Here is a 24,494-nt window from a genome sequence, read left to right on the forward strand (position 1 = left end):
TAGTCTTGTGGTTTTGTGGTAGAATCTAGTTTATCTGAAATAAGGGCTGTGGTAGTGCTGGTAAACATTTTGCTAGATATTATAACCAATATATATGGATTGCTAAACATTCTATTATAATACAGCAGTATTAACAAAATAGTATTTGCCTTCACGGTTCATAAGACCCTTCCAAAATATTCAGTATTTCACTGATGTCAATATTAATATCATTTATCATACTGGTAATGTTGATTCACTGTTGATATACTGTAAAATATCCTATCAAATTGCACATATAACATTTCACTGAAAACTAATCATGAATTTCAACTTGGTTTAATTGCTTAAAATAGAAGTTATCCCATTCTATAATAGCTTAATACTTTTAAAACTATTATTCAATTTTAAAAATATATAATACTTGGCATGGTTCAACACTAAGGCATATAGGAGGCTAACTGTAAAAATATCCCTCCCTCTCCTCTTTTTTCCTATTCTACCAGTTCCCATTCCCAAAATATCCAAAAATGTCTGATAGGTAATCATTGTTATTTTTTAATGTCTTCTTCTAGCAGTATATATAAAAGACATATACACATACGTATATACAAATTATATATATATATTCCCACTTTTTTTACACAAATCATGACATACTATAAATAGCTTTGTCCCTAGGTTTTTCTATTTAAGAATGTATTTTTGAAGATTTTTTTATATCAGTACATAAAGCATTTCTTCATTAATAGTATTCTATTGTACAGTTGTATACAGTTTACTTAACAAGTCTCTGATTGACCTGTGTTAGTTATCTAACAAGCTTTCTTTAATGATATACAATAATAAATATACCTACCTGTCTAGTTTTATAAATTTATCTTTGGGGTAAAATTAGTAAATTTTTTTAGTGCAATGATATATTCAATGTAATTTTTATAGACATCCCTAATTGTTCTTTAAAAAATTATATTAATTTGTATTCCCACCGTTAATGAATTAGTTAGTTGACCTAATTTTGGATGATTCAAATTCTTCGCAATCATGATGAAATGTTGTCTAGTTTTTTTATGAATAGATATTTACGTGTAAAACTGCATAACTAGTGCTTTTAGTTAATAATTTCAGAAGACAAGGTATTCTGGAGAAAGGAATCATGTATTTAGATAGTATAGCTTTGTGTTTTTCACCCACCATTCACTTATCTTTCCTGAGATTTTATAAAGTCAGCTTCTTTATTCAAAATACTGTATTGGAAGAGTTTAAATAGTTAATATTAATTAATATTAATATGTATTCTGAAAAGACAATGGCAGAATATACCTTTTATGCCATTCAGAAACAGTAAGGAGTTCAGATTATCCTGAGCATTCATTTTTCATCAAATGAAATATGAGGCTTTACAGGGATAAGAAGAGACCAAGAAGACCCTATACTTTCAAGCTTTACAACTTCTTTGAGGAATTCATTGGAATATGACTTAAAAATTACTCAAAATGCATTGCCTACTGCTCATTTTAATATAAGTTTAGCCTTTTCCTATTTTAACTCAAACAAACAGAATTAGGAAATATAAAGGGCTGATATTTTACCTATAGCTAGAAAATGATCACTGACTTTTTCTTTTATTTTCTTTCTTTTCTTCTTTACTTTTTAGACAAACCAAAACCAACTCCAAGTAAGTGTACCATTCTAAAATTTTAAGAATTTGCTATTTAATTAATTTTAATTTTATAGTTTCTTTAAATTGTACATGCAGTAAAAATTAGTATGGTATTTCATTAATGCAATAGATATTACACCATTACCTATATAAATGATTCTTACTGACAAAGAATATTTGTGTGTATTGTATTCATTAATCCTTGAACATGTATTTATTGAGTGCCTGTTAGATACATTACTCTACACCAGGGTATGTGAAGAAATGCCTAAAATGACTTGTGTTGTCATTATCTGTGTAATTAACACAGTTACCATAACTAATGCCTGTGCAAAAAAAAAAAAAAAAAATGGTGGTTGCATCTCTCTTTTATGTACTTTCAGTTTTTTGTTAGGGTGTATTGAGTAAACACAGTGTGGAGATTCCTCTTATAGTCACTGCTGGGTTAAAAAAAAGTTCAGAACACAGAATACCTGTCTTCAATTATTTAATCTTAACACATTAGCTTTTTATTTTCATATTTTTTCAAAAGCTGAAGGTGAGTTGTTTTAGTATTTCAGAATCACTGTTTTATTGTGGCATTTCAAACGGTAGTAAGAATGCAACAATTTATGAAATTTTTGAAAATTTATGAAATTTTATGCAATTTCATAAAAATGAAATTGTTTATTTAGTACTATTAAATTACGACCCAGACATTATCCTGGGGGGAAATATTTGCGTATCAATCAAGAGTGTATCTAGAAGTTGTGCCTAAAGTTTTTAAATGCCGAGGACTAACCTGTTTCCTTAAGAGTGTTACGACAGATTTCTTAGAAATGCATCTACGATTTTCTTCTGAATGGATTAGATGCCAGCGTTAAACATTAAATGTTGCCTTTGGGTTGGCAAAAATCTCTAGTATATTTAGTTTGTGTAACTGCTACTAATATGAAGGGTATTACAAAAATTAAGGGCTGAAAGTCAAAACTAGAATACTAATATGAAATATCAGCATAATTATTGGCAAATACTGTTTAGTTTATGAAACATTATTTTACATCTTCATACTTATAAAATGTTTTAACTAGTTCTCCTTGAACTTTGAAAATAGCTTCCAAAAAAGTTATATTAGACTGATAATTAAATGTATCCGTTTTATAGAAAATATTATCATTTGAACTGATTTGTGAGAAAAGATATATTTTTTAAAGCCTGCCATGTTATATTTTTAAAAATAATTGTTCTATGAATTTACTAAAAGAGCAAAATGAAGGGTTGGTTCTACATTATCATAGGCTAAGGCAAATAACATTTTTATGTTTTGTCTCACTACTCTGACTGTAGTCATCATGAGTTGAGTTTACTTTTGTGATATTTTAAAATCTCATCTCTCAACACCACCCATTGCACTCAGTACAACATCTTATACATGAAGTTGCTTTATAAATATTTAATAAATGAATGCATGCATGCACATGTGCAGATCGTGTTAAAAATTTATGTAATGGAGATTTATAATTGTAATTGAGAAAACCACCCAAAGAACTTCAGATTGATTCTTTCTACCATATATGAATCGACTGTTTAAGATTAATTTGTAGAGTGGTTCTATTTCCAGAATAGATTCCAGTTACAGTTTTCAGAAATATTAGTTACCAGTATGTCTCTTTGCCATTTTGAGTATGTGTCTGTTGTCATTATTATTGGAATTTAATTCAATTGTCTGCTACTGAAAAGCAAAACTATTCTTTCCTTTTATTTTTCTTCCTTTGTTCTATTTTTTTTTTTTTTTCTAAAGAGGAAACATCAGAAGTAACAGCATCAGGTAAATATTTACTTTCCCAGAGGAGGTAACAGAGATTTGTGGGAACAGTATTTAAATTTGAGTCTCTGTCTAGCTGTATAACATTTGGGAAAATACCTTAACAGCTCAGATTCCCAGTTTCCTCATCTATTAGACCAGGCATAATGACTTCCCAAAAGACTTGTTATAAGTATTAAATGAAATAGCATATATAACGTTCTCACTACATACTTGGTTGTCATCATTAAATATTGGTTTCCTTCTTACTCTTGTCTGATAAATATAGTTGAAGAAAAGCATCAATCAACCAAAACTCTGTTTTAAAAAGCATGTGTCCACATTGTGCCCGGAGATATGTTGTGACTCTTACATTTTTTTTACTCAGCAGTTTATTTACTGAGCATCCATAGCACTGATCAAATTCTCATTTCCTACAGATAACAATAAAAAATTTAGATTTTTTTCTGTTACTCATTTAAACTTATTAATAAATGCATGGCTTCCTCTAGCTTTACTTCAAAGCATGTAAAAAACAAAAACAAAAGGAGGGGGCTCTGCCTTACAAAGCCAAGTAACCAAGGGTAACAAAAAAAAAATATGTTTTCACACATGGGAGGGAGACTTTTTCTTCACGTCTTGAAAAAGTAGAGCCTTGACCCCCTTTCACTTATGGGATTAAATTTCAACTCCAAATATTTACTCCAAGATTGAGTAAGAAAATTATGGTTTTTAAACCAATGGTTTCTTGTTATTTTACCCCCTAGTGAAGAAGAAAATTGAAAAATCTGAAAAGGAAAGTAAAGGTAAAGACATCTTAAGACATGTATATCAAATTAGTGATAAAAACACAGGAATTCAAAAATATGTAATTACACAAATTATACTACTTAAAACAATTCATGAAAATATGGACACTGATTTTAAAGCATGTGTCAGAACTGCAGCTCATTTTGGGGTTACCCATGCAATGGGTGTATGTATTGCATTATTATTAGATATCTAAAGGGAACAGGAATTTAGATCTCAAAGCAAACTCCACCTATTATTGCTAAATTAGCACCATAAAGTTCTTTTCATATAACTCCTGAATTGTAAATATTGACTACAAAATATGTAATTCCAAACCTTAGGAAGACCTATGAATAAATATGTATATGACTCTAATTACCATTTTATCTCTATAGAAAAAGCAGAAATGAAACATCTTAAAGAAGAAAAAGGTAATTTTTAAAAGATTGAAAGGCCCTGAAGTCAAAATATTTTGAGTCAAAATTTATTTCAATTTTAAATAAAACTTTTGTTTATGTATGTGATGAGTGCTGGTCTGATTAAAAAAAGAAATGTGGTCAATAATCGTGGCTATGTGGTAATGGCAGTGTCAGAGGAGCAATGGATGGCAGGCCACTCCTTCAGTATGCAGTCATGTGTTGGGTCATTGGTGAGCAACTAGTTAGAGACTGCATTGTAAGTTGCTTTTTTTCTTAACATTAGGTTTATTTATTTAGTAAACTACATAATATAATATGATAATCACTGATTTCCATGTAGTTATCTAAAAAACTTGCAAAGGCCTTAATCATCAGAGAAATACTCTATTGAGTCATGAGGAAAGCATTCTTAGCCATACCAGAAAGATTGTATATAACAAAAGAAGACACTTTTTTTCTGGTTTATACCTAAATTCAGTTAATCATAATGACCCATTGTCCATGGGCTCTAATTCATTTCAGTACCCTGAAATCACTGATTATGTTATATCTTTGTTTATGCAAACAAAACAATCATTTATTTTTATTAGATGTTAGTAGAAGAGAAATTTTTTTTAAAGCCCCAAGAAAATATTTACATTTAAATTATTCTCACGTTGCTAAAGCTTAGAGATGAAGTGAACCAAAATTTTATGAAAATTTTCTTTAAAAATTCATATTTTAATTTACATTTTCTTTATATACAGTGCCAACTAGAAAAGAAGGTCTTCAATTATACAATGTCACAAAAGGTAATCTTGAACTTTGTAAAGATTCAAATGCTATGTTGATGTGGAGGTGCCTGAATTACGTTGGTGCTTAATATTAACACTAAATTTTTTTAAAGCAAGGAAGTCTAGCAGATATACACTACTGCTAACAGCAGAGGAAGTGGACAGGCAGGAAACCTCGCAGAAAGCTTACATTTCAGTGGAAAACTAGGAAATGTGGAGACATAGAAACTATTAACAACCTAAACCTTCACAAGATATTTGAGTACATACCAGAAGAAAAATTTCTTTTGTTGCAAAAGACTTTCACAGCATGACTACAGTCAAGAATGAGAGAGTAGTAAAAAGAGGAAGCCGAGATGCTGAGATTCATTTTATCTATGACTACATAAAATGTAGCTAATATCATGTATATATATATATATATATTTTTTTTAAACATCTTTATTGAAGTATAATTGCTTCACAATGGTGTGTCAGTTTCTGCTCCATAACAAAGTGAATCAGCTACACATATACATATATCCCCGTATTTTTATTATTTATATACTGGTCCTTGAAATTAATTCAGTGTAGACGCAAAGTGGGTAGTAGAAGGCAGATGCCAGCATGCACATGGCAGGTAGATGTTCTTTACCTAAAATGAGAATGACTTATTTTGGTGATATTATCATAAAACTATAAGAGTACAGCTGAATTATGTAGTCTGGGTCATAACATTTTAGGTGAACCTAATTAATCCAAAATGTAACAAAACGTAAATGCTTTAAATTTTAAAGTGCTAAGTAAACATGCCATAACTGAGCAAGAATTTTCATTCATAGTAAATACATAGATCTCTAGTGTGTGTGTACCGGGGGTGGGGGGCAGGGGTTGGGGAGGAATCTTGTTTTTCACTGGTTCCCTGTTGTTTCTTACTGTAGTATGTATACTTGAAATGGCAGGGCATATCTAGACACAATTATCAGTAATATTAAGGGGTAACATTTAGAATAAGAGAAATATCAAATTTGTACAAAGATACAGGAACACAATTTTTATATTGGAACTTTCTGCAAAAGCTTGATATCTTTTAAGATATTTAGCCAGAAGAATGAAAAGAAATGGATTATTTCGAAAACCTGTAGCTATATCCTTTCCTATTATAAGCTCAATTTCCTCCTTAGTACAGGACCAGTTATCATTCCCAGTTTAAAGCTGAGTTAACACTAGATGAAGGGAAGTCTAACATCTCAGTGTTTACATAATAGAGACAGGAATTGCCTCCAAGTGGATGTGACGTCAAAGACTTAAGCCCATTCAATTACATTTCACTATCCTACCACACTGTGGCAAATATAAGGGAAAGCTTTCTACCAATCAGAGCAGCCCAAAGATAAAACGTACCCCACTTTGTCCCCAAGGAAGTGGTCTATTAGTGCTAAGACTAGAGGGCTGCACAAGGGATTCTAGGGATTTGGACATTGGATGGATACCCCTTTCTTATTCTATTCTGTGAGTCCATTATTTCTAAGATCTTCATATTATGAACATACAGAAGGGAAAAATTGTTATATGTAAAAGCATAAGTCCAACCTAGAGCTAGTTGAGAATACAGGCACATTCTTATTCATTCCTTCACTGAACGAATGGTTCATTGCATCTCAATAAATGTTTATTTTATTCCTTTCTGAGTTCCTGTCTCTTTAGCCAATGCTAGTATTTTTAAAGGAAAAATTATAACATTAGCTTTACTAAAGTATTTTTTTGAATTATTTTGTTTGTTTTGCAATTTTATACATGTGCTGCTGTAATATCACCGAAAGCATAAGTATCCCCCCCACAAAAAAAAAACCTTTCTGTTGGCATTAACCTAACTTTTCTAAATTTGTAATTCTTAGGTTTATATCAGAAACTCTACAAGTCTCAAAGTAAAACATGTTATGCAGATTCCTTAAAAATTATATTTTCAAACCTAGCCCTTTAAATGAGACTAATGTTAATGGAATATAGATGTTACCAATCCTCTTTGTTTCAGAAAGTTAGAATGTGTGCTATAGTATTGGGGACAATCATTCCACTTTATATCTTTGTCCTACATTCATACAGTTTAATGGAAAAACATATCTGAAGAATTATAATCCCTCATTGAAACTAATAAATAAATGATTATGAAAAATTAAGCTGATTTTGCATGTTGCTTTTTAAGATTTATATTTTATAGTTTAATAGGTAGTTATTTGTCTTTATTCATCTGTGAAAGGAAAATAATTCTCAATAATATATTTTATGGAATTTGGAAACCGTAAAGCAAATATTTAGATTAATTACATCATACAAAGCAATTTCACTGGAGTTAGGTATAATTATAGTTAAACCAAAGCAATTTAACAAAGATCCTGCTGATTTTAATGAGTGTTTAAAAAGCATAAATATGTTGTGAAACCTGCAATGATTAATAGCTTTTTTGATGTCTCACATAAAAGCAATTAAGTTATTCAAAGATCCATGTTATCAGGCAATAGAGAGCTACATTTCTTCACCAACTCCTGAACAATAAGGAAGAAAGTCAAAAGATATTAGATACATTTATATAGCCTATTGATGTATAATTTCTTTGCCTTTTACCTGAGTTAAGCAAGACTTTTTTTCTTTATTTTTAGCAGAAAAACCTGCAAGAGTATCAAGTAAGTACTGCTTGTATTGATGATAAATTCTCTTTGGCACACAGTATGAATTTCAGGCTGAAATTCATGAAATATTTATTTTTTAATGTGTTCAGAGATTGAGTCATTTCATACTAAACCCTCTGACAGGAATTTGATAACTTTTCATCTTATTTATGTTGAAAGTAAAAAAACTAAACTACGTTATTTGAAATGATAACTTGTAGCAGAAATACATGTTCTTGAACCTGAAGATTAAAGTGACTTGCATTCAATACATCAGTCTTTTCAGTGATTGAGGTAGAATGGAATAAATAATCCTGCTTCTGCCTTAAACCCTCAATCACTAAAAATTTGCTACAGAGAACATATGGTTGAGCAATAATGTTTCCTTTGCTGTTGTTTTCTAATGCTCATTAACTTAATTATAATTATATATCTGAGGAGAATACATAGTAAGGAATGGATCTAATCTTGTATATAACTTAAAGAGACCAAACTCTCAGAAAATACTCTCTGAAATGCCACAACCTGGGTATGGATAGCTCAAATTATACAGGATACAACTATAAATTTCCCTATAAATTCTAAAATTCTGGGAAATAGCAAATTTCCTTCCCATGTTTCTGGATTTAAGAAGACAAATCATTTTAAATCAGTGCTATATAATGTAACGTCATGTGAGCCACATGTATAGTTTTAAATTTTCAAGTAGACACATTTAAAGGGTAAAAAGAAACAGGCGAAAACAATTTTAATAATTTTATTTAACTCTATATACAAATATTATTTCAATGTGTAATCAATATAGAAGTATATTGATAATTTACATAATTTTTATTGAGCCTTTGAAATTGTGTGTGTATTTTACACTTAAGTCACATTTCAATTTGTACTAGTCACATGTCAATTCCCTATAGGCCAGGTGATCAGTGGCTACGGCATTGGGCAGAGCAGATCTCAGTGTTTCTTGAGTGCTTCTGCTGTGTTCAACATTTAGTGAGTACTGAGGACAATACAAGACAATTGGTAAAGGTGGTACTTGCCATATATCTCATTCAAAGTTCTTTGACTGCAAGTAATAGAGCCCCACATAGACTTGCTTCAGGCATTTAAAAAAAGGAAAATAATTATAAGGGTACAGAATTGTCTCACAGATTCAAGGGAAAATCTTATATTTCATGCTCAGGAAAGCCCTCTGAAACTATCCCACTCCATACCCTTCCCCTACAGCCAAAGGTAGTCAGGACAGACTTCATATAGGAGGTAACTCCAGGATTTGTATTTAAAAATGGTTAGGATTGGATAATTGGAAAAAGAGGGCGTAAAGAAACTCACTTCTCCTGTGTGTTTCTCCATTACTCTCACGCTACTACCATACTCCTAACACTTCTGACACCATGCAAGTAGGATTGTTTTCACACCAAGTGATTCTCTGTGACACCAGCCAGATGTCCTACAATTCAATTCATTTCTGATACTAACTGGAGTTAGCATATCATAGGTTAAGGACTCAGTCCCATGAGACTACTCCTCAAATTCAGATGCCAGTCAAAAATAGTAGGTCCCCTGGTTATCCACAACTTCTGTCCTACTTGGCTACAAATTAGACTCTCCCATGACATCCCTCCCTTGTATTAAATTATTTGGTAGAACAGATCACAGAACTCAGGGGAACGCTTACTTAGGTTTACCAGTTTATTATATAATAAAAGATATGATAAAGGATACACATGAACAGCCTGATGAAGAGATACACAGGATGAGACCTGGAAGGGTCCGAGCACAGGAGCTTCAGTCCCTATGGAGTTGGGGTGCACCATCCTTCTGGCATGCAGATGTCTTCAGCAACTCAGAAGATTCTTGAACCTCATACTTCTAGGACTTTTATGGAGGCTTCATCACATAGGCATGATGGATCCTTAACTCAATCTCTAGCACTCTACCCTTCCTGGAGGGTGGGGTGTGGGGCTGAAAGTGCCACATTTCTAATCTGGCTTGGTCTTTCTGATGACAAACCCCTATCTAGAGGCCCACCAAGCATTGCCAAATTAGAACGAAAGACTCTCCTGTCACCCAGGAAATTCCAAGGGATTTATGAGCTTCATACCAGGAACTAGGAGCAAAGACTAATATATATATTTTTCTATTATTTCACAGTGGGCAAACAAGCATTGTGTATAGAGGCAATCAAAGGAAGAGTTGGCTGGAGTTGAGGGCTTGTGTTTTTAAAAAATCTTTCTTGAAATATAGTTGATTAACAATGTTGTGTTAGTTTCAGGTGTACAGTAAAGTGATTCGCTTTAACATATATATATATACTTTTTTTTAACATTCTCTTCCATTATACATTATTTCAAAATATTGAGTAGAGTTCCCTGTGCTATACAGTAGTTCCTTGTTGGTTATCTATTTTATATATAGTAGTGTGTATATTTTAATCCCAAACTCCTAATTTATTCCTCCTCTCTCTTTCCCCTTTGATAACCATAAGTTTGTTTTCTATGTCTGTGAGTCTATTTCTGTTTTGTAAATAAGTTAATTTGTATCCTTTTTTTAGATTCCACATATAAGCAATATCATATGATATTTGTCTTTCTCTGTCTGGCTTACTTTACTTAGTATGATAATCTCTAGGTTCATCCATGTTGCTGCAGATGGCATTATTTCATTCTTTTTTATGGTTGAGTAATATTCCATTGTATATGTATACCACATCTTCTTTATCCATTTATCTGTCGATGGACCCTTAGGTTTTTTCATGTCTTGCCTATTATAAATAGTGCTGCTATGAACATTAGAGTGCATGTGTCTTTTTGAATTATGTTTTTCTCCGGATATATGACAAAGAGTGGGATTGCAGGATCATAGGGTAGCTCTATTTTTAGTTTTTTAAGGAACCTCCATACTGTTCTCCATAGTGGCGGTATCAATTTACATTCCCACCAACAGTGTAGGAGGGTTCCCTTTTCTGCACACCCTTTCCATCATTTATTATTTGTAGACTTTTTGATGATGGCCATTCTGACCTTTGTGAGGTAGTTTTGATTTGCATTTCTCTAATGATTAATGATGTTGAGCATTCTTTCATGTGTTTGTTGGCAAACTGTATATCTTCTTTGGAGAAATGCCTGTTTAGGTGTTCTGCCCATTTTTGGATTGGGTTGTTTGTTTTATTGATATTGAGCTTCATGAGCTGCTTGTAAATTTTGGAGATTAATCCTTTGTCAGTTGCTTCATTTGCAAATATTTTCTCCCATTCTGAGGGTTGTCTTTTCATCTTGTTTATGGTTTCCTTTGCTGTGCAAAAGCTTTTAAGTTTCATTAGGTCCCATTTGTTTATTTTTCTTTTTATTTCCATTTCTCTAGTGGGTGGGTCAAAAAGGATCTTGCTGTGATTTATGTCAAAGAGTGTTCTGCCTATGTTTTCCTCTAAGAGTTTTAGAGTGTCTGGCCTTACACTTAGGTCTTTAATCCATTGTGAGTTTATTTTTGTGTATGGTGTTAGGGAGTGTTCTAATTTCATTCTTTTACATGTAGCTGTCCAGTTTTCCCAGCACCACTTATTGAAGAGGCTGTCTTTTCTCCACTGTATATGCTTGCCTCCTTTATCAAAGATGAGGTGACCATATGTGCGTGGGTTTATCTCTGGGCTTTCTATCCTGTTCCATTGATCTATATTTCTGTTTTTGTGCCAGTACCATGCTCTCTTGATTACTGTAGCTTTGTAGTATACTCTGAAGTCAGGGAGCCTGATTCCTCCAGCTCTGTTTTTCTTCCTCAAGATTGCTTTGGCTATTCGGGGTCTTTTGTGTCTCCATACAAATTGTGAATTTTTTTGTTCTAGTTCTGTGAAAAATGCCAGTGGTAGTTTGATAAGGATTGCATTGAATCTGTAGATTGCTTTGGGTAGTAGAGTCATTTTCACAATGTTGATTCTACCAATCCAAGAACATGGTATATCTCTCCATCTATTTGTATCATCTTTAATTTCTTTCATCAGTGTCTTATAATTTTCTGCATACAGGTCTTTTGTCTCCTTAGGTGGGTTTATTCCTAGATATTTTATTCTTTTTGTTGCAATGGTAAATGGGAGTGTTTTCTTAATCTCACTTTCAGATTTTTCATCATTATTGTATAGGAATGCCAGAGATTTCTGTGCATTAATTTTGTATCCTGCTACTTTACCAAATTCATTGATTAGCTCTAGTACTTTTCTGGTAGCATCTTTAGGATTCGCTATGTAGAGTATCATGTCATCTGCAGTGACAGCTTTACTTCTTCTTTTCCGATTTGGATTCCTTTTATTTCTTTTTCTTCTCTGATGGCTGTGGCTAAAACTTCCAAAACTTTGTTGAATAATAGTGGTGAGAGTGGGCAACCTTGTCTTGTTCCTGATGTTAGTGGAAAAGGTTTCAGTTTTTCACCATTGAGGACAATGTTGGCTGTGGGTTTGTCCTATATGGCCTTTATTATGTTGAGGAAAGTTCCCTCTGTGCCTACTTTCTGGAGGGTTTTTATCATAAATGGGTGTTGAAGTTTGTCGAAAGCTTTCTCTGCAGCTATTGAGATGATCATATGGTTTTTCTCCTTCAATTTGTTAATATGGTGTATCACATTGATTGATTTGCATATATTGAAGAATCCTTGCATTCCTGGGATAAACCCCACTTGATCATGGTGTATGATCCTTTTAATGTGCTGTTGGATTCTGTTTGCTAGTATTTTGTTGAGGATTTTTGCATCTATGTTCATCAGTGATATTGGCCTGTAGTTTTCTTTCTTTGTGACATCTTTGTCTGGTTTTGGTATCAGGGTGATGGTGGCCTTGTAGAATGAGTTTGGGAGTATTCCTACCTCTGCTATATTTTGGAAGAGTTTGAGAAGGATAGGTGTTAGCTCTTCTCTAAATGTTTGCTGGAATTCGCCTGTGAAGCCATCTGGTCCTGGGCTTTTGTTTGTTGGAAGATTTTAAATCACAGTTTCAATTTCAGTGCTTGTGATTGGTCTGTTCATATTTTCTATTTCTTCCTGGTTCAGTCTTGGAAGGTTGTGCATTTCTAAGAATTTGTCCATTTCTTCCAGGTTGTCCTTTTTATTAGCATAGAGTTGCTTGTAGTAATCTCTCAAGATCCTTTGTATTTCTGCAGTGTCAGTTGTTACTTCTCCTTTTTCATTTCTAATTCTATTGATTTGACTCTTCTCCCTTTTTTTCATGATGAGTCTGGCTAATGGTTTATCAATTTTGTTTATCTTCTCAAAGAACCAGCTTTTAGTTTTATTGATCTTTGCTATAGTTTCCTTCATTTCTTTTTAATTTATTTCTGATCTGATCTTTATGATTTTTTTCCTTCTGCTAACTTTGGGGTTTTTTTGTTCTTCTTTCTCTAATTGCTTTAGGTGTAAGGTTAGGTTGTTTATTTGTGATGTTTCTTGTTTCTCGAGGTAGGATTGTATTACTATAAACTTCCCTCTTAGAACTGCTTTTGCTGCATCCCATAGGTTTTGGGTTGTCGTGTTTTCATTGTCATTTGTCTCTAGGTATTTTTTTATTTCCCCTTTGATTTCTTCAGTGATCTCTTGGTTATTTAGTCGTGTATTGTTTAGCCTCTGTGTGTTTGTGATTTTTACAGATTTTTTCTTGTAATTGATATGTAGTCTCATAGCATTGTGGTCAGAAAAGATACTTGATATGATTTCAATTTTCTTAAATTTACCAAGGCTCGATTTGTGACCCAAGATATGATCTATCCTGGAGAATGTTTCATGAACACTTGAGAAGAAAGTGTATTCTGTTGTTTTTGGATGGAATGTCCTATAAATATCAATTAAGTCCATCTTGTTTAATGTATCATTTAAAACTTGTGTTTCCTTATTTATTTTCATTTTGGATGATCTGTCCATTGGTGAAAGTGAGGTGTTAAACTCCCCTACTATGATTGTATTACTGTCGATTTCCCCTTTTATGGCTGTTAGCATTTGCCTTATGTATTGAGGTGCTCCTATGTGAGGTGCATAAATATTTACAATTGTTAAATCTTCTTCTTAGATTGATCCCTTGATCATTATATAGTGTCCCTCTTTGTCTCTTGTAATAGTCTGTTTTTTAGTCTATTTTGTCTGATATGAGAATTGCTACTCCAGCTTTCTTTTGATTTCCATTTGCATGGAATATCTTTTTCCATCCCCTCACTTTCAGTGTGTATGTGTCCCTAGGTCTGAAGTGGGTGTCTTGTAGACAGCATATATACAGGTCTTGTTTTTGTATCCATTCAGCCAGTCTATGTCTTTTGCTTGGAGCATTTAATCCATTTACATTTAAGGTAGTTATCAATATGTATGTTCCTATTACCATTTTCTTAATTGTTTTGGGTTTGTTATTGTAGGCCTTTTCCTTCTCTTGTGTTTCCTGCCTAGATAAGTTCCTTTAGCATTTGTTATAAACCTGGTTTTGTGGTGCTGAATTCTCTTAGCTTTTGCTTGTCTGCAAAGGTTTTAATTTCTCCATCAAATCTGAATGAGATCCTTGCTGGGTAGAGTAATCTTGGTTGTAGGTTTTTCTCCTTCATCACTTTAAATATGTCCTGCCACTCCCTTCTGGCTTGCAGGGTTTCTGCTGAAAGATCAGCTGTTAACCTTATGAGGATTCCCTTGTGTGTTATTTGTTGTTTTTCCCTTGCTGCTTTTAATATTTTTTCTTTGTATTTAATTTTTGATAGTTTGATTAATATGTGTCTTGGCGTGTTTCTCCCTGAATTTTTCCTGTGTGGGACTCTCTGCGTTTCCTGGACTTGACTGACTCTTTCCTTTCCCATATTAGGGAAGTTTTCAACTATAATCTCTTCAAATATTTTCTCAGTCCCTTTCTTTTACTCTTCTTCTTCTGGGACCCCTATATTTCGAATATTGGTGCATTTAATGTTGTCCCAGAGGTCTCTGAGACTGTCCTCAATTCTTTTCATTCTTTTTTCTTTATTCTGCTCTGCAGTAGTTATTTCCACTATTTTATCTTCCAGGTCACTTATCCGTTCTTCTGTGTCAGTTATTCTGCTATTGATTCTTTCTAGAGAATTTTTAATTTTATTTATTGTGTTGTTCATCATTGTTTGTTTGCTCTTTAGTTCTTCTAGATCCTTGTTAAAAGTTTCTTGTATTTTCTCCATTCTTTTTCCAAGATTTTGTATCATCTTTACTATCATTACTCTGAATTCTTTTTCAGGTAGACTGCTTATTTCCTCTTCATTTGTTTGGTCTGGTGGGATTTTACGTTGCTCCTTCATCTGCTGTGTGTTTCTCTGTCTTCTCATTTTGCGTAACTTACTGTGTTTGAGGTTTCCTTTTCACAGGCTGCAGGTTTGTAGTTCCCATTGTTTTTGTTATCTGCCCCCAGTGGCTAAGGTTGGTTCAGTGGGTTGTGTAGGCTTCCTGGTGGAGGGGACTAGTGCCTGTGTTCTGGTGGATAAGGCTGGATCTTGTCTTTCTTGTGGGCAGGACCACATCAGGTGGTGTGTTTTGGGGTGTTTGTGACCTTATTATGATTTTAGGCAACCTCTCTGCTAATGAGTGGCGTTGTGTTCCTGTCTTGCTAGTTGTTTGGCATAGCGTGTCCCGCACTGGAGCTTGCTGGTCATTGAGTGGAGCTGGGTCTTAGCGTTGAGATGGAGATCTCTGGGAGAGCTTTCACTGTTTGATATTACATGGAGCTGGGAGGTGACTGGTGGACCAATGTCCTGAACTCGGCTGTTCCACCTCAGAGGCACAGGCCTGACACCCGGCTGGAGCTCCAAGACCCTGTTAGCCCCATAGCTCAGAAAAAAGGGAGGAAAAAAGAAAGAAAGAAAGAAAGAAAGAAAGAAAAATAAATAATAAAGTTATTTTTTAAGAATGTTAAAAATAAAAATTTAAAAAGAATAAATAAAAAAGAAAGAAAGAAGAGAGCTACCAAACCAAAAAACAAATCCACCAATGATAACATGTGGTAAAAGCTATACTAAAGAAAAATCAAAAACAAAAACATACAGACAGACAGACAGAACCCTAGGACAAATGGTAAAAGCAAAGCTATACAGACAGACTCACACAAGGAAGCACACACATGCATCTACAGTTGCTCCCAAATTCCACCGCCTCAATTTTGGGATGATTCGTTGTCTATTCAGGTATTCCAGAGATGCAGGGTACATCAATTTGATTGTGGAGATTTAATCCGCTGCTCCTGAGGCAGCTGGGAGAGATTTCCCTTTCTCTTCTTTGTTCACACAGCTCCTGGGGTTCAGCTTTGGATTTGGCCCCGCCTCTGCATGTAGGTCTCCTGAGGGCATCTGTTCTTCGCTCAGACAGGACGGGGTTAAAGGAGCAGCTGATTCGGGGGCTCTGGCTCACTCAGGCTGGGGGGAGGGAGGGGTACAGAATACACGGCAAGTCTTCGGCGGCAGAGGCCAGCGTGACGTTGCACCAGCCTGAGGCGCGCCGTGCGTTCTCCCGGGGAAGTTGTCCCTGGATCATGGGAGCCTGGCAGTGGCGGGCTGCACAGGCTCCCGGGAGGGGCGGTGTGGAGAGTGACCTGTGCTCACACACAGGCTTCTTGGTGGCAGCAGCAGCCTTAGCGTCTCATGCCCGCCTCTGGGGTCCGCGCTGATAACCGCGGCTCGCGCCCGTCTCTGGAGCTCATTCAGGCGGTGCTCTGAATCCCCTATCCTTGCGCACCCCGAAGCAATGGTCTCTTGCCTCTTCGGCAGCTCCAGACTTTTTCCCAGACTCCTTCCCGGCTAGCTGTGGCGCACTAGCCCCCTTCAGGCTGTGTTCACGTAGCCAACCCCAGTCCTCTCCCTGGGATCTGACCTCTGAAGCCCGAGCCTCAGCTCCCAGCCCCCGCCCGCCCCGGCAGGTGAGCAGACAAGCCTCTTGGGCTGGTGAGTGCTGCTCGGCACCGATCCTCTGTGCAGGAATCTCTCTGCTTTGCCCTCCGCACCCCTGTTGCTGTGCTCTCCTCCGTGGCTCCGAAGCTCCCCCCTCTGCCACCCGCAGTCTCTGCCCGCGAAGGGGCTTCCTAGTGTGTGGAAACCTTTCCTCCTTCACAGCTCCCTCCCAGTGGTGCAGGTCCCGTCCCTATTCTTTTGTCTCTGTTTTTTTTTTTCTTTTGCCCTACCCAGGTATGTGGGGAGTTTCTTGTCTTTTGGGAGGTCTGAGGTCTTCTGCCAGCGTTCAGTAGGTGTTCTGTAGGAGTTGTTCCACATGTAGATGTATTTCTGATGTATTTGTGGGGAGGAAGGTGATCTCCATGTCTTACTCCACAGCCATCTTGAAGGTCTCCCCAAACTAATAGCTCTTAAAAACCCTTGTGTCTATAGCTCCAATTCAGTGAGTATAAAGAGTTATACAAATGCCAGCCCGTAACATCAACATGTTCAAAAGATCAAAAATCGTAGCCGCACAGACAAGAATTCCTATTTGTTCAATGACTCTGCTACAGTGGACACATCTGCTTTAGACGGACGGTTGGATTTCCTAATATTTATGGTTCCTTTGGAATCTAAGTTTCTATGTAAGTATAGGATGGAGTCTACAATTTGAAACTCAAGATAATACATTTTTATTCTTCATTATTTGGAATATGATTGCCTACATTACTTATAGTGGCTAGGCAAACAGAACAGATATTATACTTTCCTCTTCATTGTCATTACCATTTCCAAAGGCAACTAGGTAACTCTTCTATTCTTCCACACTTAAGGAAAACAGATTGTTGGAAGAGCAGAGGGCCACGCTTAGAGGAACATCTCTGCTCTGCACAAGTGCATGGCTCATGTGTAACTTTGACTCTGTCTGAGCATGCCAGCAGATACTTGTTGAGCAATATAATGCATAGGTTCTGGAATCAGAGAGTACTGAGTTTAGAAGGCCATTCTCAAAAGGTAGAATGGCATAGTGGTTAACAACACAGTCTCTGGAACCCAAATGCTTGAGTCTGAATCCTGATTTCCCCACTTACTAGCTCTGGGACCTTGACTTTCTATCCTTCAATTATCCCTTCTGTAAAATGGGAATAATAATAGTACCCTCCTCACAGATTTGCTGAGCAGGTGAAATGTGTTACTATTTGTGCTTAGTACAACTGATGGCACATTATAGGTGCTCTCTTTGTGACATAAATGTAACTCCTCATTCAAGTGGATCTGACTCAGGCAAGTTGGGATTCATGCTCTAGCCCTGCCACTCACTCATTTTATGACCTTGGGCAGCACTTAACCCCTCTCTGCTCTATCTATACAGGAGATTTAAAATAAGAGCACCTACCTCAGAGAGGTGTTGTAGGGATTGAATGTGCTATACATGTGAAATTACTTAATAGGACCCAGCATGTGGGAAGTGTTAGGAAATATTAACTATTATTGCCATCATTAAAAATGATGTCTCAGGACTTCCCTGGTGGTGCAGTGGTTAAGAATCCACCTGCCAATGCAGGGGACACGGGTTCGAGCCTGGGAAGATCCCACATGCCACAAGCAGCTAAGCCTGTGCACCACAACTACTGAGCCTGCTCTCTAGAGCCCGCGAGCCACAACTACTGATGCCCGCACGCCTAGAGCCTGTGCTCCGCAACAAGAGAAGCCACCGCAATGAGAAGCCTGCGCACCACAACAAAGACTAGCCCCTGCTCACCGCAACTAGAGAAAGCCCGTGCGCAGCAACGAAGACTCAACGCAGCCAAAAAACAAACAAAAAAAAGAAAGTGATGCCTCAACTCTCCCGGTTTTGTCCATTAACTCAATACATATCAATTCTAAACTTTCCCAGACATCTTGCCTTCTCTGTCTTGCTTCTTTCTAGACATTTGCAATTTCATGACTGGCCAACACCACAACTGAACTCAAAGAAAACAAAACTTTTCATGATCCCCAGCTAATAAGTGCCTCTTAGGTTTCTCTCCTTGCTGGGAATGGCTCCACTACCTTCCTCCAAACTCAAATAGTGGATGGTGCTATCCCTTAGTGTATTCATCTCTTTCACTCACACATACCCAATTCTATTTAACTCTGTATAGAAAGCCTCATTTACTCTCAACTCCTTCAGTGACTCCTAGTTGCAGAAATCATGGTTTCTAGGTTGACTATTAAAATGCATTCCCAATTTCTTTCTCTGAATCCATTCTCTTATGTTCTAGTCTTATTTTTACTAAGTACATCTAAAATATTATTTCTCTCTTGAACAACTTTCATTTGCCGTGACATTAAATAGAGACAACTCAGCCTGATCTATAAACACCTTGCACATGACAATCCTATCCAACCTTTCCAGATGTGGTTCTCCTACGCTCCTCAGCGTTTACTGTGCTCCTCAAATATCCTCTGTTCTTTGCTGTATCTAGTCTTCCTTCATAGTTTTTCTAACTACCCCTCCCCAAAAAGCAAGTCACTCAAAATTCCCCTGGCACATTTTGATACTTATTGTATAATAATGACTGTATCCATTCAGAGTCAAGTATTTTGTCCAAACCACCACTTGCCCAATCAAGGCACAAGTTACAAGAGTAAACATATTTAGTGCTTTTCTCCTTTTTTTGTATTCTGAGTGGTGACAATCTCATGAAGTATTCCTAGGTCAGTAAATTCCTGTTACTGTTAAGTTGCTTACACAGGGATTGCATCTCTATGGCAACTGCCCTAGGCTTACAGTTTACCTTGTGCCTCTGTTCTCCTTCTGGTTAGCCTGAGTGATTGACATGTGACTCTGTTCTTGCCAGATTTTATCACCTGTAGCTAGTTTACTCTGGTTCAGAATACTGATTTTGCTAGAGAGAGGAAGCTAAGGTTGTTATTCTATCCATATTTATTTCCCCAGGAGTAACAAATAGATCCAGAGAATAGGTGCCTTAATTTTAAGTGTGCTATTACTTACAAAAGTAAAATATATATTTCTTGTACAAGGACCTTGTAACATTTTAATTTTGTAAACATCCTTCATAGAAATTAGCAGATTTTGACTATACAATTAAATATAGTTACTATTTGATTCATCTAAGAACTGATATCTTTTAAAAAATAAGTATTATTTTACTTAAAAATATCACTTAATCATTCCCTGATTTATAATTGTTGATAGGACAGTTTTAGATCACTTAATTCAGTATTTAATTGAGTTAAGCCTGTATTTAAATATTTTAAAAACTAATCAGGTTGAAACTTTAATAATTCACCATAAAAAATGCTAGCAACTTTGTTTCTTTTTCCCATTTTGTTCTTTTACATAGTAACATCTCTTCCTGAAGGTCACATTTCTTCCCTATTAGAGAAAATTTGCATACTAACCTATTTTATCCCTTTTGTATTTGTGGACAGCTGGTATGCAAAATCTGAATAAACAATACAAAAATGACCCTCTTTCCAATCATGACAAGTGCTACAAAATTGATATAAAAATTTAAAGATCATTTTATTATGCTGTATTAGAATGATCTCCGACTTAAAATTACTCCCGCATTATTCCACTATGTACCTTTTAAGTAGACTGCACAAAAGACCAAGCGATATACCTAATGCACCTGAAGAGTCATCATTTATATATTTGAGTTTTGTTAGCTTTTAATGCCTTTTCATTGCCTTTACGATTGTCAGAAGTCAGTCAGCTAATAAAATACGTGGGTGGAGATTTTCCTCTTGATCTGCCATATGTGTATGAATTTATTTACCTCAAATTCCCAAAATTCCAAAAGTGATTGTGGTTTGGGGAAGCAGTTTTAGGAGTCAGAGGAGGACAAGCATGTTTGGGAGGGTCACTGCAAGCTCTCCTTGCCCTAGCCAGACTTCGCCGGCCTGCTGACCACACTCCTGGCGCAGCATCTATTTCCTCCCCACCCTCTGCCCAAGTCAGAGAAGTTGCCTTATTTGTCAGAAAGTTGTTATTCGTAGAGGCACTTCATGCTGAGTTTATAGCTTGAGACCCTCTATCTCTTCAAAATCTTTAAACACAATATTTCCTCTTTGGGAAATCTGAGAAATAGATCATGAATTGATATGTCTTTCTTTACTCTCTAGGAAAAGATTCTGAAGATGTACCAGCTTCAACGAAAGCTAAAGGTAAGATTGTTATCTTCAGTTCACTATGAGTTTTCTCTTAAGTCTGTAATATTTTTTCTGTCTGTTTTATTTAACTATTCTTTATCTGGTTTTCAGCTTTACCTAAGCAATGTTTAGAGGTAGACTTATTTGTAAACAAACAGTTTTTGTACGTTATTTGGAAAACATATATATATCTCCATATATTGAAGGCTAACTGGACACTGATTTATTTACAAGTAATTATTGAATAATTTGTTGGCCAATCTGCTTACAAGAGCAATATTTCAAAATTATCATTTCACCAAGGATTGGGGAGATGTTATTTGACAGCAGGAAGTTCACATAAATGTTCAAATATGAGATTGATGTGTTTATTAAGAAAAATTAAGATAACTTGCCTATACTAGCAACAATAGCATAGAGGAAAGATGGAAGGAAGGAAGGAAGGAAGGCAGGAAGGAAGGGAGGGAGGAAGACAGATCTCAAACCTCAGAAAAATTTGCTACAACCAGATACATGACCTTAGGCGAGTATTTCCAGGACTAAATTTCCTCATCTGTATTGTAAGGTTTTCAACTAATTTAATTTAATGCATTTTTTTCCTGAAGGGTTTCCTGGCTTCCTAGTTTGGCTGGTTATATGATAGATATTTACTGTTCTACTTCCAGACTTGCTTGTGGACAATAAGAGTTTGCCTAAGAGGTGTTCTTGTCATCAAAATATAAGTTTTGTGGCAGTGTCTGGAATTAATTAACAGTGTGGAAAATAGCACTTTGAGAAAAGACACAAGAGAATAGTTTTCTGATTCTTATGAAATGATTTACACTCGTCTTAAAATATTTTTGAATACTAAAATTTTTAGATTTTTTTAAAAATTGAATTATTAAGAACTATAACTTTTAATATATATTTTTTTATTTCTAGACCATAGCTTCTCAAACAATTTTATACACAAATCATTTGGAAATCTTGTTAAAATGAAATAAGTTGAGGTTGGGGACCAAGAACTGTGTTTATATCAGTTTCCCAAGTGATGCTGAAACTACTGGTACATGGATCACACTTTGAGAAGGAAGTTTTTTGAACTCATTTAGAATTTGATGAAATCTAAAACCCACTTTAGATGAAACACACACACACTCATATCTTAACATTTCAGAGTTTTACAGGAAACTCGCAAAAGTTTATCTGTGAACACCAGTTAAGAACTTCTAACCTGGGAAACGGGGTTCAAATGGATAGTGGCAAATTATCCTTTGTTAGATATACACATGGTACTTATCACTCAAGCAAAAGAGTCCTTGAATCACATGAGAAAAGGAAAGGATACAGAATACTAGCCTGCTGCTATTCTTTCAGGACAAGGATGATCATTAAAACTTAACGTCTTTCACAAATTTAAAATTATTTTGACTAAACTATTTGTTTCATAGCCAGATTCCATCCTTACCATATTATAACTCTGAGCATCAAAGACCTCTTCTGAGAAAGGAATGGGTGTCAGCTAGCCCTCCATTAACATCAGGACCAGTTTCTATCTGAACAATTGCCTGTAACATTTCCCATTCTTTTCTTTCATTGCCACCTCTTCTATTCCTGGCTCTTACTTACTAAATTTTGTAGTTAAAGGCTGAACAGAATCTGAATAAGAACCTAGAGTGTATTCTAAGGAGGGCAAGTAGCTCCTGTTTCTTTCATACTGTGCATTTTTTAGACATTTTTCAGTTCCCTACATATCTGTATAATAGCTGTGAATGTACAAGTTATTTACTTTCATATTTTTGTTATCTACTAGAAGAAGCTGAAGATGTGCCTTCCACAAAGAAGCAAAAAAGTAAGTTTTTTAAAAAGATTAAAACTACTGAGGCATTCTGTAGATGGTATATATAAATTGAAACTTTAGACTCCCTTAAGAAGACCAGTATTAGAAGAAAAAGATTTTTAGCACAGATGTGAAGAATAACATTAAAGTAGGTCTCTTATATTTCAAAGAGAAGTTCTGCATTTTTTGCGTCAGGCAAGTGGCACATATTTGGAGGAATTACAAAGTAATGATGGAAGTGGCACTTATTGCAAACCATTCTACACAGCTCTGATCCTGAGCACTCCAACCGAATCTGTGCTTAAATGTGTGCTACTGTCTACTTTATAAAAAGACAGCTGAAGTGATATGCTGAAATTTTTTACATCAAAAAGAAAAAAATGTAGAAATAGGTCTCAGCAATTCAATTGCTTAGAAACTCATTCTAAGAATGAAAGTTCTTTTGGATTGTTCTCGATATGTGGCAGGCTCTTAATATTCAGTCTTTGGGATCGTTGATTTTAGAATGCAATCAATATTCATATGCAGTTACAAAATTCAATGTCCAAGATTCTCATTATTTCAGTACTTCTAAATTAGATATTTTTCTTCAGATGGTAAAGCAATACATCTTGAATTCACATATGCATAAAAGTCATTGCTGGACAGACTAAAGGAAGCAATTTTTAAAATAGGTGTAACCTAAGTTTGCTTCACATAATGCTTTTAAAGTAAAGAATAGACATTTATCTGAGGAAATGATGTCAATAATGTTCTCTGGGCTTTACAATGTTTCTTAGATGTATTTCTGAAGGAAATTACAAAAATGCCCTCTATAATAGAAAATGCCTCCTGTATTAATACTTGAATTATTGAACAAATATTAAGTGCCTACTATGTTCTATGCACCGTTTAGATTCTGGGGCTTCTGCAACAGATAAGAGAGATACTCATTATAACCCTTCATATAATCAGGTTGTGTGGAATATAAAGAAATAAGCAGTTTTAATACTTTCAGATATGGTTGCAAAATCCATAAAGTCAATCTGGGCATGTGTCTGATTTATATAGCAATGCTTTCCCAATTGTTAACCTACTCATAACAAATTGTGGCTTTATCACATAACACTCAAAATCTCTTATTTCATAAATAAATATTAAAACATAATGAGATAGGTGGATTATATTAATGTCAGTTTCCTGGTTGGGATATTATAGTATTGTTTTGCAAAGATGTTAACCATTGGGGAAAACTAGGTGAAGGATAAGTGGGCTCTCTCTGCATTATTTCTTACAACTGTATGCGACTCTACAATGATCTCAAAATAAAAGGTTTAATTAAAAAGAAGTAAGTAAATAAAATAATTCCATTATTTTAGTAAAAAAAAGTACCAAGGTATCAATTACTTTAAGTTCATTTGGGGATTTACTGTAGCAAAACAATATTTTCTATTATCATCTTACCATGAAGCAGTTCTATAGTTTGATATTCATGAGCCTTTTATATAAGATCTAGAATAGGCAGCTATGATGATATTTTCACTAATAACTATTTGACATCAATAAAATAAATGTCAGAACAGT

General features: G+C 35.1%; 1 protein-coding gene across 11 annotated transcripts in view; it reads left to right on the forward strand.

Annotated features, from left to right (window-relative positions):
* Positions 1 to 24,494, forward strand: part of TRDN (triadin) — a 377,672-nt gene that overhangs the window by 348,987 nt on the left and 4,191 nt on the right. For 7 of the 11 annotated variants that reach the window (XM_059941308.1, XM_059941304.1, XM_059941309.1 and 4 more), the window contains 8 exons: positions 1,637 to 1,657; positions 3,423 to 3,449; positions 4,193 to 4,231; positions 4,613 to 4,648; positions 5,383 to 5,427; positions 8,049 to 8,072; positions 21,086 to 21,127; positions 22,905 to 22,943. In XM_059941308.1, the coding sequence (XP_059797291.1) occupies positions 1,637 to 1,657; positions 3,423 to 3,449; positions 4,193 to 4,231; positions 4,613 to 4,648; positions 5,383 to 5,427; positions 8,049 to 8,072; positions 21,086 to 21,127; positions 22,905 to 22,943 (273 nt within the window). The remainder of the gene's footprint in view (positions 1 to 1,636; positions 1,658 to 3,422; positions 3,450 to 4,192; positions 4,232 to 4,612; positions 4,649 to 5,382; positions 5,428 to 8,048; positions 8,073 to 21,085; positions 21,128 to 22,904; positions 22,944 to 24,494) is intronic. The other 4 variants (XM_059941303.1, XM_059941300.1, XM_059941298.1 and 1 more) reach the window with 4 other exon arrangements.

Source organism: Balaenoptera ricei, chromosome 12 (genome assembly GCF_028023285.1).
Source record: "Balaenoptera ricei isolate mBalRic1 chromosome 12, mBalRic1.hap2, whole genome shotgun sequence".
In the NCBI taxonomy this organism is placed as follows: Eukaryota; Metazoa; Chordata; class Mammalia; order Artiodactyla; family Balaenopteridae; genus Balaenoptera; species Balaenoptera ricei.